The sequence below is a fragment of the Lolium perenne genome, chromosome 3 (assembly GCF_019359855.2).
Source record: "Lolium perenne isolate Kyuss_39 chromosome 3, Kyuss_2.0, whole genome shotgun sequence".
NCBI classification, from domain to species: Eukaryota; Viridiplantae; Streptophyta; class Magnoliopsida; order Poales; family Poaceae; genus Lolium; species Lolium perenne.
The window spans coordinates 208,273,556-208,290,613 of record NC_067246.2 but is presented as its reverse complement, the minus strand read 5'-3'; the positions used below and the strand labels follow the sequence as shown (position 1 = coordinate 208,290,613).

The 17,058-nt window shown below is 43.3% G+C and overlaps 1 protein-coding gene and 1 long non-coding RNA gene across 5 annotated transcripts; both read left to right on the top strand.

Annotated features, from left to right (window-relative positions):
* Positions 1 to 1,061: 1,061 nt before the first annotated feature.
* LOC127343196 (3'-5' exonuclease-like) lies at positions 1,062 to 1,941 on the top strand. Its single transcript, XM_051369314.2, has one exon. It carries the CDS (start codon positions 1,086 to 1,088, stop codon positions 1,686 to 1,688), a length of 603 nt encoding a protein of 200 aa, XP_051225274.1. The 5' UTR covers positions 1,062 to 1,085; the 3' UTR covers positions 1,689 to 1,941.
* A 1,224-nt stretch (positions 1,942 to 3,165) lies between these two features.
* LOC127343197 (uncharacterized) lies at positions 3,166 to 6,829 on the top strand. Of its 4 annotated transcripts, none has more exons than XR_007877070.2 (5): positions 3,166 to 3,372; positions 3,444 to 3,643; positions 4,285 to 4,733; positions 4,830 to 4,960; positions 6,566 to 6,829. It is a non-coding gene; the product is annotated as an uncharacterized lncRNA (long non-coding RNA). The 4 variants fall into 4 exon arrangements; XR_007877071.2 differs by having other exon boundaries at positions 3,170 to 3,643; positions 4,285 to 4,409; positions 4,601 to 4,733; XR_007877069.2 differs by having other exon boundaries at positions 3,168 to 3,643.
* The last annotated feature ends 10,229 nt before the right edge of the window (positions 6,830 to 17,058 follow it).

The window sequence follows — 17,058 nt, the reverse complement described above, 5'->3', positions numbered from 1 at the left end:
ATGTAACACATACATTCCTAAATATGAGTTATTACAATAGAATGCATTTGCTAAGCTCCAATTTTGCCTTTCACCACATACATACATAGGATTTCAACACATACATGTAAATTTTCATTCAACACATCTAGGGTTCCTACATATCTAGGGTTCCTACATATCTAGGGTTCCTACACATACACATTCAACACATACATAGCCATTTCAAATCTAGTTTCCATGTCTAGGGTTCATGTACAAATCTAGCAAGATCTATGAAATTAGTGGACGAATGTGAGGGATTCGAAGGGGATTACCTTGAGGAATTGATGGGGAAGAGATTGGCCGGTCAGATCTGACGAATTTGTGCCCGATTTGTTGGGGGAGAGAGGGAGGGAGGAGGAGGAACCGTCGGCCGCCTTGGGGGAGAGAGGGAGGGACGAAAAGAAACAGAGAAGAAAATGGTCGGGCTGGGCGCGGGCGCGGGCGCCACACTTAAGTGGATGTGTGGCGCCCGTGGCATCGGCGCCACACATGCTAGTGTGGCGCCCGTGCCATCGGCGCCACACATCGAGCCTCGCAAAACGGCTAAGTCCCAGACGTTCCGGAGCCCCTGGATGTTTTCGACCGAAAACATGATATAAGTTGGCATGTGTGGCGCCGTTGGGAGGGGCGCCACACATGCTGCCACGTCGGATGGGCGCACCAGCTCAGCGGCGAGGGGGCCACGTCGGCTGGGTCAGTGGCGCCGGCAGGAGGGGAGCCACATGGGCATGTGTGGCGCCCGTGGGAGGGGCGCCACACAAAAGGGTTAGATTGGTGAAATAGTTTCGCCGGAGGGTCATTCTGTGCTTTTCTTTCATTTTTGGGTTATTTTTGTGCAAATCGCCGAGAGCGAGCGCTCTTTGAATGTGTCGCATCCTCTCCTCTCCTCTCCTCTCTATTTAACTCTCTACCGGACGCCCCTGTCTTCGCCGTGATTTTCGACACCTTCCCATCTTGCTTTGCCTTCTCTTCCTTTCGTGAAACCCTATCCACCACCCTTGTCGTTTGCGCACCGTAGATTGGAAGACGCAGCAGCCGCCGCCGGACGAGGCGATCCAGGTATGGCCGCCACGTATGTCACCGACGTGCCCTTCAAGCGAGCTGTGATCAGCACCACCGTCACCTCCTCCGGCGCAGCCGTGGAGCGCTGGGTCGATGAGGTGTGCTCCATGCACGGCGGCGCCCCGTACGAGATCATCGTCGGGCTCGACGTCGAGTGGCGCCCCAGCTACAGCCCCACGCAGAACCCCGCCGCGCTCCTTCAGCTCTGCGTCTACCAGCGCTGCCTCATCTTCCAGCTCATTCACGCCGACTACATCCCCGGCTCCCTCCTGGGCTTCCTCATGGACAGCCAGTTCCGCTTCGTCGGCGTCGGCGTGGACGCGGACGCTGACCGCCTGGGCCGTGACTACGGCCTCCAGGTGTCGAACCTCGAGGACCTCCGCGGCGTCGCGGCGGAGGTGACGGGCATCCCGGAGCTCCGGCAGGCCGGGCTGATCACTCTGGCGCGCCAGGTCCTGGGTGAGAGCATCGAGAAGCCGCAGCGGATCAGGATGGGGCCGTGGGACGCCTCCCGCCTCTCCCGCGAGCAGGTCCACTACGCCTGCATCGATGCCTACATCTCCAGCCAGCTCGGCGGGACGCTTCTCGACAGCGACTACTAGCAGGTGATGCCGTGGCAAGAGGCAAGTCTTGCAGGCTTGCATGCGAAGCGAGCTCGTCCTAGACTCCAGTGCGGTGGATTTTACTAGTACTAGTTTTTGCTGCATTTTAGATCTTGTTTTCGTAATAGTAATGTTTAATTGTTCTGTCGCGTTTCTTTTCTTAAGCTTATTACTATTGTGGCTACAGCTAGGACTGGTGCCATAAAACGTTCTGCTCGACATCTATTCGCAGTGGACTGCTACTGTTTTCATCTGTGCATGTGATGCTTTCCCTTGTTCATCTTTATGAATAAACTACTAGTTTTTGCTGCATTTTAGATCTTGTTTTCGTAATAGTAATGTTTAATTGCTCTGTCGCGTTTCTTTTCTTAAGCTTATTACTATTGTGGCTACAGCTAGGACTGGTGCCATAAAACGTTCTGCTCGACATCTATTCGCAGTGGACTATTCGCAGTGGACTGCTACTGGGATGCTTTCCCTTGTTCATCTTTATGAATAAACTACTAAGACATTTGCCTGTGCGTTGCTATGGTACATTGTAGTGGAAGACGAATGTGATGTGTTCTCGGTGGCTGTGCTCTTCTCCGTCATACCGGCCAGCGATCGCCATGTAGCCACCAAGCTCCTCTACCGCTGGCCTTCTCATTACTTCTAATATTACTAGTAAAGTGCCCGTGCATTGCTACGGGTAACAAAACATGTAAAAATAAAAATGATTAAGATAGAAACATTAAACATCAACCATCACTAAACACCTCCAAACAGGTAAGTGAAATCACGTACACCCTTTGATCCGTTTTAATTGACGCGGTTTTAATCAACACGGCACGCAATCTTCACAACTTTGGCGCAATTTAATACAAACAAAGTAATAATAATTTCATACGGCTCAAGAACATACATTTTAAAGGTCCCACTCTCATAAGTCAATTAGTTTATTAAATCATACCAGTCAGTTGAATAATAAAAACCACTGATTTCATAGTATAAAACAAACGATATATTACAAATGATAAAATTAGCCGTTGTACACTTGTAAAAGGGCAAACGATGTAGATTAAAAGTGCAACTGCATAAGCAACATAAAAACTGGATCGACTGATTTTAAATCTAGCATACATGTAGAATTGATAAATGAATATAATTGAACATTCATGAAACCTGCAAATACCAGTGGCGTTGAATATATGTTATGCATTTCCACTTGATTTCTTAGCTTTATAAAAAAAAATACTATTGTAGAAGAACTACACTTTAAGAAGAGCTAGCATTTCTTAGAAAGTGTAGCTAGATTTTCTTAGGGCAACGTACCTAATCATCGTGTATTTTTTTTTAGGACTCAGCCCTAGCTTCTTAATTTAGAAATAACAGCAGCGTAGCTTACCGTAAAAAAAAAAAAAACAGCAGCGTACCTAGCTAATCAGTCCTAGAAGTAATCAGTCTCTAGCTAGCTAATCAGTCCTAGCTAGCCAAAGGCCAAAGCAGAGAAGAGAACAGTTGCTCAATGTCACCATCTCTGTTCTTATCCAGCTATCAGTCTCTCTCTGTTTAGACGAAGATACCAAATCCCCTCGCAAACGCTCCTCCGATGGCTTAGCCCAGCCCGAGCGCCAGCTCCTCTGCAAAGCTAGGCGCGGCGGCGGCGGCGGTCAAGAGCGACTGCACGCCCATCAGATTCCACCAGGTGCGGCGCCCCTCCTCTCCTCCTCTTCCTTGCCGTTCGGAGTTAAACGCGAAGCCTCTGCCGGCCTGCAGCACGTAGCGGCCACCCCTCCCTCGGTTCTCCCTGCGGCCAGCTCTTCACGCCAATGCGTCGCCGCCGCCCCTTTCCCCGCCACGACTTCTCCTTTCCGCTTCCTCTCCACACGACGGCTTCGTCCGACACCTCCTCTCCCTGCCCTAGGGTCAATGGCCTCTTCCCCTCCCTGCACTGCACAAGTGCTACAGCCGGCTCGGTATGATTTCCGCTCTCACAATCCGACTGTCCCTTATCACAAGCTAATTAGATGGTAAGCATGAATGCTTCATCGAACTTACCCGAGACCAAATCGATATGTCGATGGGCTCCAACAATTTTCGCCATTGTAGCTGTTTGCTTAGATCGTCGTGTGCTCGCCTTGCTGATTGGCTAGGAGGCGTAGAGCGATATTTGGGAAAGGGAGGATGGTGCGGATGGATTGGTTGTCCGCTAAATCAATGGCGTAAATAAATCTCCATATGCTATTTGTTTGGAAAGAAATCATGGGCGCGTGGTATTTACGTTTTGTTATGGCAATATCTGTTCTTAAGGTTACCTGGAAAATATTATGTCGGTTTTTAAGGAAGATGATCTCTCATCTTAATTATTACCAGGCAAATATAGAGTGTTGTTCTTTGTTAAGTAGAATATAGGGGCTGAAGAAACCAACCTTTTATGCATATACCTTCTTTAAATTTGCAAAGCAATATGCCTAACTGAGACCGATTATGTAATTTTCTGGTGTGTTCAGCAATGGAATGGTCTTATAATTAGGTTTCTTATAAATGAGTGATCTCGAAAAGTTCACATCACCTGGAACATTTTTTAATGCACTGAAGTGATATGCTACATTTTTAGTTGCAAGCGTGAAGCGTGGCTGGTGCCGGAACAGACTTTGCAACTGTTGTGGATTGACGCATAGATTTTAGTAGCTTCATGCAACTGTTGTGAACTGACGCATAAGTTTGATACATATCATCATGGTAAATCTCAATGAAGTTGCACCTGAGTTTTTTTTTTATGTTGTACATTGCTGGCCAGTGGCTTTAGTTTCCTCTTTGTCCCCACAAGTTCATTACATGTTATGTTGCTACCTTCATGTATCATCTACTACATCTCATCCATGGTCTAGCCCTGGAAAACTTGCTGATTCATCTCTTTACGTGCATTTCAGAAGGTGTACATGAATTTCTTACCAAAAACTCATCTTTAACAGTACATATTTGTCTGCAAGGACTCTAGCTCGGTGCTTTTAATTCAATACCACTGTGACACAACTTCATATATTACCTCAAGAGCTTCATAGAGTAAGTTACGACACAATATAATACATGTTATAAGTGACTATGCAGGAAGTGAACAGATCCCAATACTATTGATTTATTTTGTGCCCTTATTTACAGGGTGCAAGCCATAATGATGACAAGGTCCTTCTTCTTGCTGCTACAAATACTCTATATGCTCTCGATCAGATATAGAACATCTATCAATTATTCACCTGCATGATCTTAACGCCAGGCAACGCATGTTCAAGGTAATGAACTGGCAACATCTGGGCATTGCTACAAACTTCAGCTACCCTTGATATCTCTGCTAAGTTACATAACATGCTAAGAACATGCTAATAAGTTCTGTTTTCACAAAGAGTTGGAGCAAGCACTTGGAATGTTTTTAGTCCCTCTACATTTATTTGTTGTTGTTCTGATTTCACAAAAAGTTGATTAAGTTACATAACATGCTAATAAGTTTTATACCACATATATTTATGTTGTCTCACCAGAATTTTGACAAGTTTTCATATATCATAACGTGCTAATAAGTTACATCAACATCGTTTGAACAATGCACTGTAGGCATGCACCAGGATTTCGATGAAATTACCTTGATGTTGTACAAAATTCATGATATACAGCAGGGTTTTACAGTGGCAGGTTATCCTTGAAACAATATAACCTTCAGTACACCCAAAGTTGTATGTAATCGAATTACATGACCTCTGTCATAAAAGAAAGCACTCTATTTGCGAGTCTACATTTTTGGACCAAAAACAACAGTAGACAATTAGTCACTTATGTTAATATGTTAATATTCAGTCTGTTTGGGAAGACGCTCATCTACAAGATTCTTACTATATGCTTGCTGCCGAAAACATAAAAGAAAGCATTCTATATTAATCAGGTATGTTACTATTCAGTACTTTTGGGAAGCAATCTATTTAGGAAGACCCTCGTGTACAAGATTTTAATTATATGCTTGCTGCTGAAAACATAAAAGAAAGCATTCTATTTGCGAATCTGCATTTTCGGACCAAAAACCACAGTTTACAGTTAATCACTTATGTTCATATTCAGTTTGTCTGGGAATCAATCTATTTGGGAAGACCCTAATCGACAAGATCTTACTATATGCTTGCTGCTGAAAACATGAAAATTATATTACATACCTTAACGGTAGGGTTGCAGGGCGCCGCCCCGCTTAGTTCCACAAAAACGGAATTAAGCCAGCATCTAGCGTTCGTTTTGGCCGAGGAAATACACAGTGGCTGGGTATGGCAGAAGAAAATCCGTCCCGCATCGGATCCCGTGTTGCAACCCTACTTAACGGGGACAACTTGTTGGTGCCCCGCCTGTGAAGAATCTTGATCAAATGTTTGAGTGGGAGATTTGAGTTGGGAAGGTGTTCACTGAGGAATATGGTGTGGGAGAGGCCGTCCTGATATGAAACATAATTTACTCTTGGTGGGTTTAGGGCGGGTAGGAAGGTATATATATAGTATTGAAAAAGGCTGGGCGTAAATCATGGTGTAACTAATGGTAGGCTGAAAAACATGAATTACTGTGATTGATCGTTATTTGACTGGTGCTAATACCAAATTAATGTTAGGGCGTAGTAGAAGGGGATTTCAATTGACTGGTGATTGAATTTGTAGGTTGACACTCTTTCAAATAAAAAAATTCGTAGTTCAACAGGTAGCTCAATTATCGGTTATCAGGAGGGCATTAGAAATGATGAAACATTGTTAACTGAAGTTATGTTGTATTTTTTTTTTGCTTTACCCGAGTTTGATAGCTTATAAAGTGTGTACCTGTCAATATCAAGGAAAGTTTATTTTTACATGCTGCTCTGTTTTATCTTCCAGGCACATGATCCCATGATTGAGCGCATCATCGCTCAAGGTCTCAGGGGAAGGTTGTTCTGACTGCTGACAACAACAGAACTTATGAAGCTCAACTCGATATTTCTATGGGGAAGGCCGGGACGCACAAAAATTGGGAGGATATGTTGTTAGGATGGTGTATTATATGCTGGTGAAATTAATTATCGCTGGAAGTAATGGTCATCGATTGATGGCGAAAGAAACTGTCCTCAATGGTGGCGATAACTGAAGGTTAACTTTTTTTTAGTGGACCTGAGCCTTTAATGAGGGTTTTTTTTGAGCATTTTTAATGAGGATTTCTTGATCGTGGTTGGGTGAGCGGAAAGTGACTGGATTAGTTGGGCTTGGCCCACTTAGGCCGGGTCGGGGCGATCAGGAAGAGCGGACGAAGTTTGACGAAGCAAACGTCGGACCATCTGATGACGGAACACTCTCCTCCTTTTTAAGTAGTAGAGATTTGTAATAACCCAGAACATAGGAACAACGAAGGGTAGATTTAGAAATGGGATGTGCATTTCATCGTAAAACGGGGGAAATTTTTGCGCTTTATTGCAACTAAACCTAAGAGGGATCGAGGTTCTCTCTCATTTTGCACTTAGGGTTAGGCAATGTGAGTTAGGGAAATTTCGACATGATCTCTTTTGTATCTTGTTGATTTGGGAATTGAATTCATTTGACAAGTGTTAATACATTTAACAATAAGCATTGAACAATATAAAATAGAATTCATAATTTAAACACAACTTATGAATTCAAACAACTTTGAATTTCAAAGTGAATCATAAATACAATGTTTATTCCAGAATATAAATATTACATAAATCAAAAGCTCATAAACAAAAACTTGGGCTTTATTGATATCACAACACAGATTACATTGTCTTTACAATATTCTTGATACAAGAATTGATGAATAATAAACAGAAATGAAAATAAAGATTACAATATTACTCCTAAACTAAAACCTAGACTATATGACTTGGAGAATATCTTCTGGCCATGTCCATCTTCAAAACCTGCAAAACAAAGAACCAACACTAGCCAGAATGTTAGTGTTAGCCAAATAATTCAGTTTGGACAGAACCAAGTGTCATGCACACTTGTGCTTGTCCAAAACCAGGGACAGCACAAGATAAGGGCAGCAGCAGACCAAACCTGAGCACCACCAGGGGCTCAAGTTTCAGCATATGAAAGCACGCAGCTCAAGTGTGCTGGGCAGCAACAACAAGGCCATGCATCAGGTTAGTCACCAAGAGAGCCAGGCTTGTGTGTCAATGCAAGGATAGAAGCAGGGCTCATATAAAAGGAACACAAACCCTAGAAATAGACACCAGTCGACCAGATAAGGATTCACCAGGTAAGGGTGAAGCAAGAACAAGCTCAGTTCATCCAGTTCTTGAGCAAGAACAGAACCAACACACACACCCACTCAACCACCAGAAATCATGGTGACCTGAGAAGATCATCCAAGACCTGGAGGTGAAGGGCTGTGACACAAACCCAAGTCTGCATCAACAAAACATTTCTTTCTAGGAGCTGGAACAAGGTATACCTAGTTCCTGGAAAAGATCCAAGGGATCTGATCCATCATATGCATAAGCATGGGATGAGCAGATGCTCATATGGGTAGATCATCACTTGGTTTTCATCAAGGATTACTGCCAGTCAAAAGCCACTAAAATAGAAAGCATCTAGGTACAGATCTTATACACAGAAACTAGCACATATGCACAGATGCACACACTAGCCAGATTTGATGCATAGATAGCACCAGTAGATGACAAAGATTAACAGCTAAGACTACACAGTAAATCCTAAGCATACAACCATCAGAAACCCTAGATTTCTTCACAGGCAAGCATATTGGCATTCATATGTATTATGATCCCCAAATATGCAAGCAAAGATGAGTAGCCAACAAGATCCAACCAACCATGTGAGCAACCAATCAGTAGCAAGGCTACTGAGGTCACATCACACTTAGCACCAATTAAGAGAAAGCCAAATAGATCACATCACTATCCAGAAATGGATTCAGACTCTAATTGTTTGTAAAAGAATCATGAACAGCAAATTCATATACAAGCAAATCATTTAAATCATCACTGCATAAGCAGTTCATCATAATCTAATTAATACAAGCATGAATTTATCACAGATCCATGCTAAGCACTAACAATGGGCACACCTTGTTAAGCAACACGATTAATCTATAGCCACTAGAACAAGTCTAGGTAGCTAAGATAAGAAACAAGACAAGTAAGCAATAAAGACGGTGATGCTTGAGCATCAAGATCACCGAGATAATTGACTCATATAGCCACGATTAGCCAAGAAGCAATCATCGACAATCAATTGATCAAATGGATCAATTATAGCAAGCCAAGTTACACAGAGAGGTTAGCCAACAAGCAAGGAATGATCCAATGGATCATTGGCACTGTGAGGTAGCATCAAGCATATCACAGGCACCACTGGCACACACACAAGTGTCACAGATGCAACACAAGTACACCTAGACAAGCAAGCATGATATACCAGTAAGCACAAGCAAGCATAGCATGGCATAGTTAGCTCTTGAGCAAGTACAACAGAGCATGGCAAGTGTAGAGCATGCTAGGAGCAGCAGAGAAGCAAGCACAAAGATGAACAAGCAAGCAAAGCAAGATGTGCCAAGATCAAGAAATGGTAATTGGGCCATGAACTTGCAATTAACAGAAGCACAGGCAAATTGCATAGGAATAGCATGGCTCTGTGTGATCACAGGATCACCAGAGAGCAGCAGAGCATGAGGAGGAAGAAGAACAGTAACAAGAGGAGGCGCACAGAAGAGAAGAGGAGATGCAACACTTACTTGCGCCTGGAAGCAGAGGCTAGGGCATGGCGAGGCAGTGCTCGCGCGGCCCTAACAACGCAAGTCCAGGTAGGCGCCGACGTTACGCCGGCGAACCTGCATTCGAACCAAGACCACCGTAGCGATCGAGGCGACGGCATGAGTATGCAAGCAGACACCCGCGCCAGTCAACCCTGTGCACGTACCCATCGTCGGCAAGGACGAGATCTCGCCGGAGTTCATCGAGGCGATTCTCCACGAGATCCAGATCGGAGGCGAGTCGCCAGGAGAGGACGAGAAGGGGAAAACTGCGCGGACAGATCGATAGATCTGCTCGCGGCGGTTCAGGATCGGTAGGTGGCTACGGCGGAGGAGCACGGCGGTGGCCGGAGCGAGGCGGCGGCCATGGCGGCGACGCCATCGCCACGGGAGTCGCCAGAGGTTATGGTTAGGCGAGCGAGTGAGAGGGCCGAGTGAGGAGAGTGAGGTGGGCCGCTTCGGCGCCACCGAACCCAAAAGGGGACCAGCCTTATTGGGCCGTCCCTGGGTTTAAGTTGTTGGGCTGGGCCCAATATGGGTCCAGAGGGGTATTTTGGTCTTTTTACATTTAATAAAAGATCAAAACTTTACCAAATTTTAATAAATTAAACACAACTCTAAAAATCCATTAAAAAATTGGATTCATGAATGAAAAATAAATCTTAACAAGAATAAAATATGAAATGAAATTTATGAAATAAATTCAAATTTATGAATTTTAAGAATTTAAATACTAACTTGGAATTTAAAATTATTATTATTTCCTTGTAATTAAAATTCAAGGAAAAATCTCAAATAAGTTCAAATACTTATTTTCAAACATTTCAAAATGAAATTCTATTATTCCAAGTCATTTCTTTTGAAAAAGGGTATTTATCCCAGAAAAATACTATATTCCTTTTATTTCCAGAAACTATAGAGGTAACTCTATAATTTTCAATTATTTTTGGAATGATTAAAGGAATCACCAAGTAAATAGTTTTACTTTGAATTGTTGTACCTTGTGTAAATTAAAATGGTTTATACTTTTAAATCAATTGTAAATTACTGTCAAAGACATAAATCTTAAATACAACCCTAAATTGTAATAACTCAACGGGGTAAAGGGATTCAACATAAAATAATACATCCATGATTGCATTATTTGGATTTTATAACATTGTCCTTACCGGACAATGATGCTTCTTACAGAACCCGAGGTCCAGGTTCCATCAACTGCATTGAACTGCACTATCTCGCAGTCCACAGGCAAGTTCACCCTTGCTCATGTCAACTTGAGTATTTTATACTACTTTAATGCAAATCTATATACTTATCATTCCTGCATCGCAAATGAAATGTTACTTTACAACTATGAATATGACTATGTGGCTGGCAATGGAACCATGGTATGTGTTGATATGGTGGAGGTTCCATTGCAATGGGTTATATCACCCTAGGATTAAATTACCAATGACGTCCAGTGATTCTAGCGCCGTACAAATCGCGTTGACCATGAGATCTATAATGGCTCTGGGGAAGCCAGTCGTATCTTTTCCCTTCTGCACGCCAACGGATTGGTAGAGCCGGCGGGGTGCTGGAGGCACTGCCATAGGTTGGGATAGCCTTTTAAATCCCCATCCATTAGTGATGATGGCTCTACAATCTATGAAGGATTGTCCAAAGTACACCATGAGTAAAGCCGTATTATCGGGGGAAGTCTACTGGAGGTGTGCGGGTGGACAAAAGGGTGGGTTTGCAGTCGCGGAGAAGGCGGTGTGGGCTTGGATCTTTATACCGGCCTCACACCAAAGGAAGTGTGAACGGGGGCAAGTCCTGCGGATGGCAAAAAGGGTGAGATCTCTTGTGGGAAAAGTAACGCAGCACCTCTGCAGAGTGTATCAAATTGTCATTGTCACTCCTTGTTCGGGAAGGAATCGCGAACGCGGCAGGAAAGGAACTCCACGAAGTTCTAGTCAACCTGTGGAAGACCGACGGGCATAGTATTCATCATAAAAGCAACCTTTTGAAGAAAGGTTTTCAAAACATGCATTGACCTGCGATTTCCTGATCAATGGTCGTAGCTAGTGCATCAAACACCTTTTTACTCTTTTAGAACTTGCTGAGTACCTCTGTACTCACTTTCTTTCGACACCCTTGCTAGACTGTGATCCGGAAGTGGAGGCTATCAACGATGGAGCACCAGAAGGAAGCTACGAGCTGGTCTACGAAGAACCTGATCTTACCGGTGGAGTGGAAGGCGTAGACTATGGGATAGTTTACGGACCAGATGACACGGAGGTGGAGGAGTAGTGACATACCCTAGCATCATAGAGCCGAGCAACGTAGAACTTACCTAAATAAGTTGTTGAGCTCTTTATATTTGTTATGATTTGTAATCGTACTTAAGTAGTATCTTAGGGTGTTCTCATAGGACCTGTGAGAATACCAACTTGTTAAGACAATGTTTGTAATAAAGTATGGAGTGTTATGACCTGCAATGTTTCTGTTGTACCACTCTGAGGGATATGGCAAATTGTGAAGAAGTCCCTTCGCAAAGATCATATCAACGACTTGTATACTACAACATGCAAAGTGGTATGTCGGGTCACCATGAATTTGGTATCAGAGCAAATGTTGCGACCTTAGGTTGGAAAAACCTAGTATAGGGAAGAAACCTGTAGGAGTCTAGTAGAAATAGTAAAGGATTCTCTAGATATATGGTGATTATTCACTTGAGAATAGCAAAATCATGTATTTTAGTGCGATAATTCTTTATTATAGCTATTATGATGCATTATCACTACTAATATTCTGCTTTTGTATACAGCCATAATGGCGAACACTTTTCCTAAGAGGACTTTGAGGAAGGTTGAGGGTTGGCTCGGTGATTATGATGGACCAATAACAGCTCTCCTGTGTGGGATGCTGAAGGAACTTCATTGTGATCCACGGATACCTGTTATCAAGTATACTTACTATGATGGGGAAATCCTAGCCAAGTGCAGAGTATCGGTCCAACTACCGGAAAAACTGCTGATGAGTCGTATAATGCCATACGGAGAAGCCAAAACTATCACCACAGCCTACCATATGGGCCTATTCAAGGCAATCCTTGAGATAAGGCAGCACAAGTCAGTAGAACTGCTATGTTCAGAGTTTTCTCATATACCTCATGCCGAGGAGGATGAGGATCCTACTCTGAATCATTTGGTGTTAGCACACGTAAGTCCGAAGGCTGCAGCACAAAGACATGGATAGCTGTAAGTCTTTATTGACCACGATGTACCTTTTACACATGAAGATGAGAGGTGAGATTGACCACATGCTAGCTGAGTTCACGGACCCTGATAAAGTCCAAACTCGGATGCGTGATTTGAGGGCACAACCACAACATACTACACCTTTCTTTAGCCTAGACAGCTATGTAGATTTGAGTGACCAGTGGTCCAAGAGAAATCCACTTACAAGAGATCCACTTACACCTAACTTTGTCCCGCACTATCCACACGTGTCAGCATCATATGAGTCTGGATATGGGGGTGATGATTCCAGGAACCTAAACTACTCGGAGTCACCAATCGAGAATTCGACTGGTTGGCGTTTCGGGGAACCTTTCGGAGATGAGGAGGAGCCAATTCCATGTGATACAGGAGATGAGAGTGATGCGGTTAACCAGAATGTTAACCAAAGCTTTGAGCAGAAAGAGAAAGACACCAACTCCATTTCTTTAGATTTGGAGATGGGATTACCCAAAACATCCCAGTACGTCGTAGGTGAGAGTTCTGGAACAAAGAAAAAGAAGAAGAAGAAGATGAGGGGTCAAGTGAATAGGAATCCTCCATGGATGACTGGAGAAGAGGAGCTGTATTCCACTGGGGATATGTATGAGTCTTTATCTAGTTACTTTGGCATGACAGATCTCTGTCTCGGCACTTCGTCCGATTCAGACTATATACCTACGGGAAGAACCTTTATTCCGGACGGTCTTCGGAGGACAGACCGCTGTACCGGATGGACCCCAGGGATGTACGCGAAGGCGAGCTATGATGATGAGGAGTAGAGCTCCGAGGAAGAATAAAGTAATCTAGGTGGTATTGTAATAAAACGTATTTTAAATTTCCGTTGGCTTGGGCTTTGAGCCAAATAAGTGGTTTATATGTACCACATGTAATATAAGTTTGTGAGTGTGTTATGTATTATACAAAGTATATGCATAATAAATGTTTGTTTTGTATTTGCTTCTTGATTTCATCGTGTGACTAGTTCTGGGCATTGAGTTGAGCTCAGAAAACATTTGCATGGTGTAATTATGAGTAATCGCTCTTTGTTACAGGACTAGGGGGAAATGGCGTTAGTAGAAACCGAAGAGGCTCGCAGAGAGCGGGAAGCCAGAGAGAAAGAGGAGGCAGATGCAGCAGCTAGAGCAGAGAACGCACCACCACCACCACACCCAATGTTGCACCCAGACTTCCAACAGTATATGAGGTCAATGGAGGAAGATAGGAGGCGTTACCAGGAAAGCCAGAGCAAGAACATGCAGGATTTCTTTACCCATGTCATTAATGATAGGGGTAATGAAGGCAAGGGAGTAACTCTATCGGACTTCCAAAATGCAAGACCACTACCATTTACATCAGCTCCAGAACCAATGGACGCTGAAGATTGGCTCATGGATACGGAACGGAAGTTAAAGACCGTTGGTTGCAACGATGAGGAGAAGATCAGATATACCACTTATCTGTTGTCAGGACCAGCAGCATCATGGTGGGAGAACCTTGTAGCAGTACACCCTCCAGATAAGGTATTCACCTGGGAGGAGTTCAAGAAGAAGTTTCGGGATGCTCATGTTCCGGACAGCGTGGTGGAGTTGAAGAAGAGGGAGTTTGAAGAACTAAGACAGAATACTGCACCAATCATGCAGTATGTTCGGGATTTCAATAGGTTATCCAGGTATGCACCTGAGGATGTAGATACAGGGGAGAAGCGGAAGAAACGGTTCATGAAAGGCATGAATCCATACATGAAGATGCAACTAAGGTTGGCAAGGACTGCCGAATTCCAGGAACTGATTGACTCGGCAATCACTTTCGAGGATGATTACCGGCAAGTCCAAGAGGACAGGAGGAAGAGGGCTCGTATAGAGCCAAGGAAGTACCCAATCAGTAAACCAACACCTGATCGGAGTTTCAAACCCCGATACAGACCTACTACTGGTAATCAATACAACCGGGGAGGTCAGAGTCAGAACCCAATCAACCAAATCATCTGCAACAATTGTGGCCTAAAGGGTCATTTGCAGAGGACCGCTCGAAACCCGTAATCATCTGCTATGGTTGTGGGAAGGAAGGACACATCAAGCCGGAGTGTCCAAACAAGTCATCTTGGAGCGGACAGAGCTCTGGAGGACGAGGTGGAAATAACAACAACAACAACAACCGCAACAACAACAACAACAACAACAACCGCAACTACAACAACAACAACAATAAGAGGGGAAAGCCTTATGGAAAGCTGAATTGCACATCTTTGGAACAAGCGGAAGAGTCGGATCAAACAGTCTTAGGTACGCTAAGCATTCTTACTCATCCTGGCAAAGTATTATTTGATACTGGAGCAACCACATCATTTCTTGCATTGGAGTTTGTGGAAAAGTTCGGGCTTAGATGTTCTAAGTTAGAAACCCCTATAACTGTTCTATCCGCGGGGGGGACGATCTTAGTAACCCACGTGAAAGAAGCACAAGTCCTAACCATATGTGACTGTGTGTATTTCGCGGACCTATTCATCATACCCATGAAGGACATATCAGTCATCTTAGGGATAGATTGGTTGACAGAAAATGGAGCGGTGATTAACTGTGGAGACAAAACAGTATCACTTCGCAACTCCATCGGAGGTCGAATAGTGTTCCAAGGAGATAAGTACGAGTGAGTTGGAGATCGGATTGGAACTAAATAGCCTGAAGGAAGTGAGAATTGAAGATATTCCTGTAGTGAATGAGTTTAAGGATGTATTTCCTAAGGAACTACCGGGAATGCCACCCGATAGAGAGATAGAATTCACAATCGATTTGATTCCGTGCACAAAGACCAATAGCACAACCACCATATAAGATGGGGCCAAAGGAGTTAGTGGAACTGAAAGCTCAGATAGATGAACTGGAACAGAAGGGATTTATTCAAGAAAGTGTGTCACCATGGGGTACACCAGTTATTTTTGTGGATAAAAGAGATGGAGGAAAGAGAATGTGTGGAGATTACAGAAATTTGAACAATGTAACTATCAAGAACAAGTATCCTTTACCTAGAATTCAAGACCTTTTTGATCAAGTTCAAGGGGCAGGAGTCTTCTCGAAGATAGATTTAAGGTCAGGATACCATCAAATCAAGATCAAGAAGGAGGATGTACCAAAAACAGCGTTTGTATCAAGGTATGGACACCATGAATACTTGGTTGTACCATTTGGACTAACAAATGCACCAGCAATTTTCATGAATTTGATGAACAAGATATTCATGAAGTACTTGGACAAGTTTGTGATAGTGTTCATAGATGATATTCTAATCTATTCCAAAGATAAAGAAGAACATGCCAAGCATTTGAAGATAGTTCTACAAACTTTGAGGGAACATCAGCTATATGCGAAGTTTAGCAAGTGCAAATTTTGGTTAGATAGTGTTGAATTTCTTGGACATGTTATAACCAAAGAAGGCATAGCGGTGAATCCAAGCAAGGTTCAATCCGTATTGGAATGGAAATCACCTAAAAATGCTAAGGAGATACGAGGATTTCTTGGTATGGCAGGCTACTATCGGAGATTCATAGAGGGATTTTCGAAGATTGCAGGACCAATGACTAAGTTACTCAAGAAAAATACTCCATTTGTGTGGACTGATGAGTGTGAAGCCAGCTTCCAAACACTCAAAGATAAGTTAACCACAGCACCGGTGTTAGCAGTTCCTGAACCTGGAAAGGATTACACGGTGTATTGTGATGCTTCCAAGAATGGACTTGGATGTGTTCTTATGCAAGATCGGAAGGTAATAGCTTATGGATCAAGACAGTTGAAACCACATGAACACAACTACCCAGTACATGATCTCGAGTTAGCGGCAGTTGTATATGCTTTGAAGAGTTGGAGACAATTTCTATATGGATCCAAGTGTGAGTTATACACCGATCACAAAAGTTTGAAATATTTCTTCACCCAGAAAGAATTAAACATGAGACAGAAGAGATGGTTGGAGTTGATTAAGGATTACGACCTTAAGATCAACTATACACCAGGCAAGGCTAATGTAGTAGCAGATGCCCTAAGTAGGAAGAGTACGGAGAATCAACCTACGGAATGGGAGATTCCAAAGGAACTTCGAAAAGAGTTAGAAGATGCTCAGATTTTGTTTATTCAAGGTGATGTCAAAGGAAGTATAGCAACCATGAGGATTATGGATGAGATGTACTCAGACTTGAAATATGAGATTATCCGAAAGCAAGCGGATGATTTGTTCATCCAAGAGGAAATCAAGAGGATTGGCGAAGGAAGACCATCAGAATTCCATCTAGGGGATTTTGATTCATTATACTTCCACAAAAGGATCTGCGTACCAGATGATCCAGAAGT

Coding starts and splice junctions, on each gene's coding strand:
- LOC127343196 (XM_051369314.2), top strand. CDS start 1,086: ATGGCCGCCACGTATGTCACCGACGTGCCCTTCAAGCGAGCTGTGATC.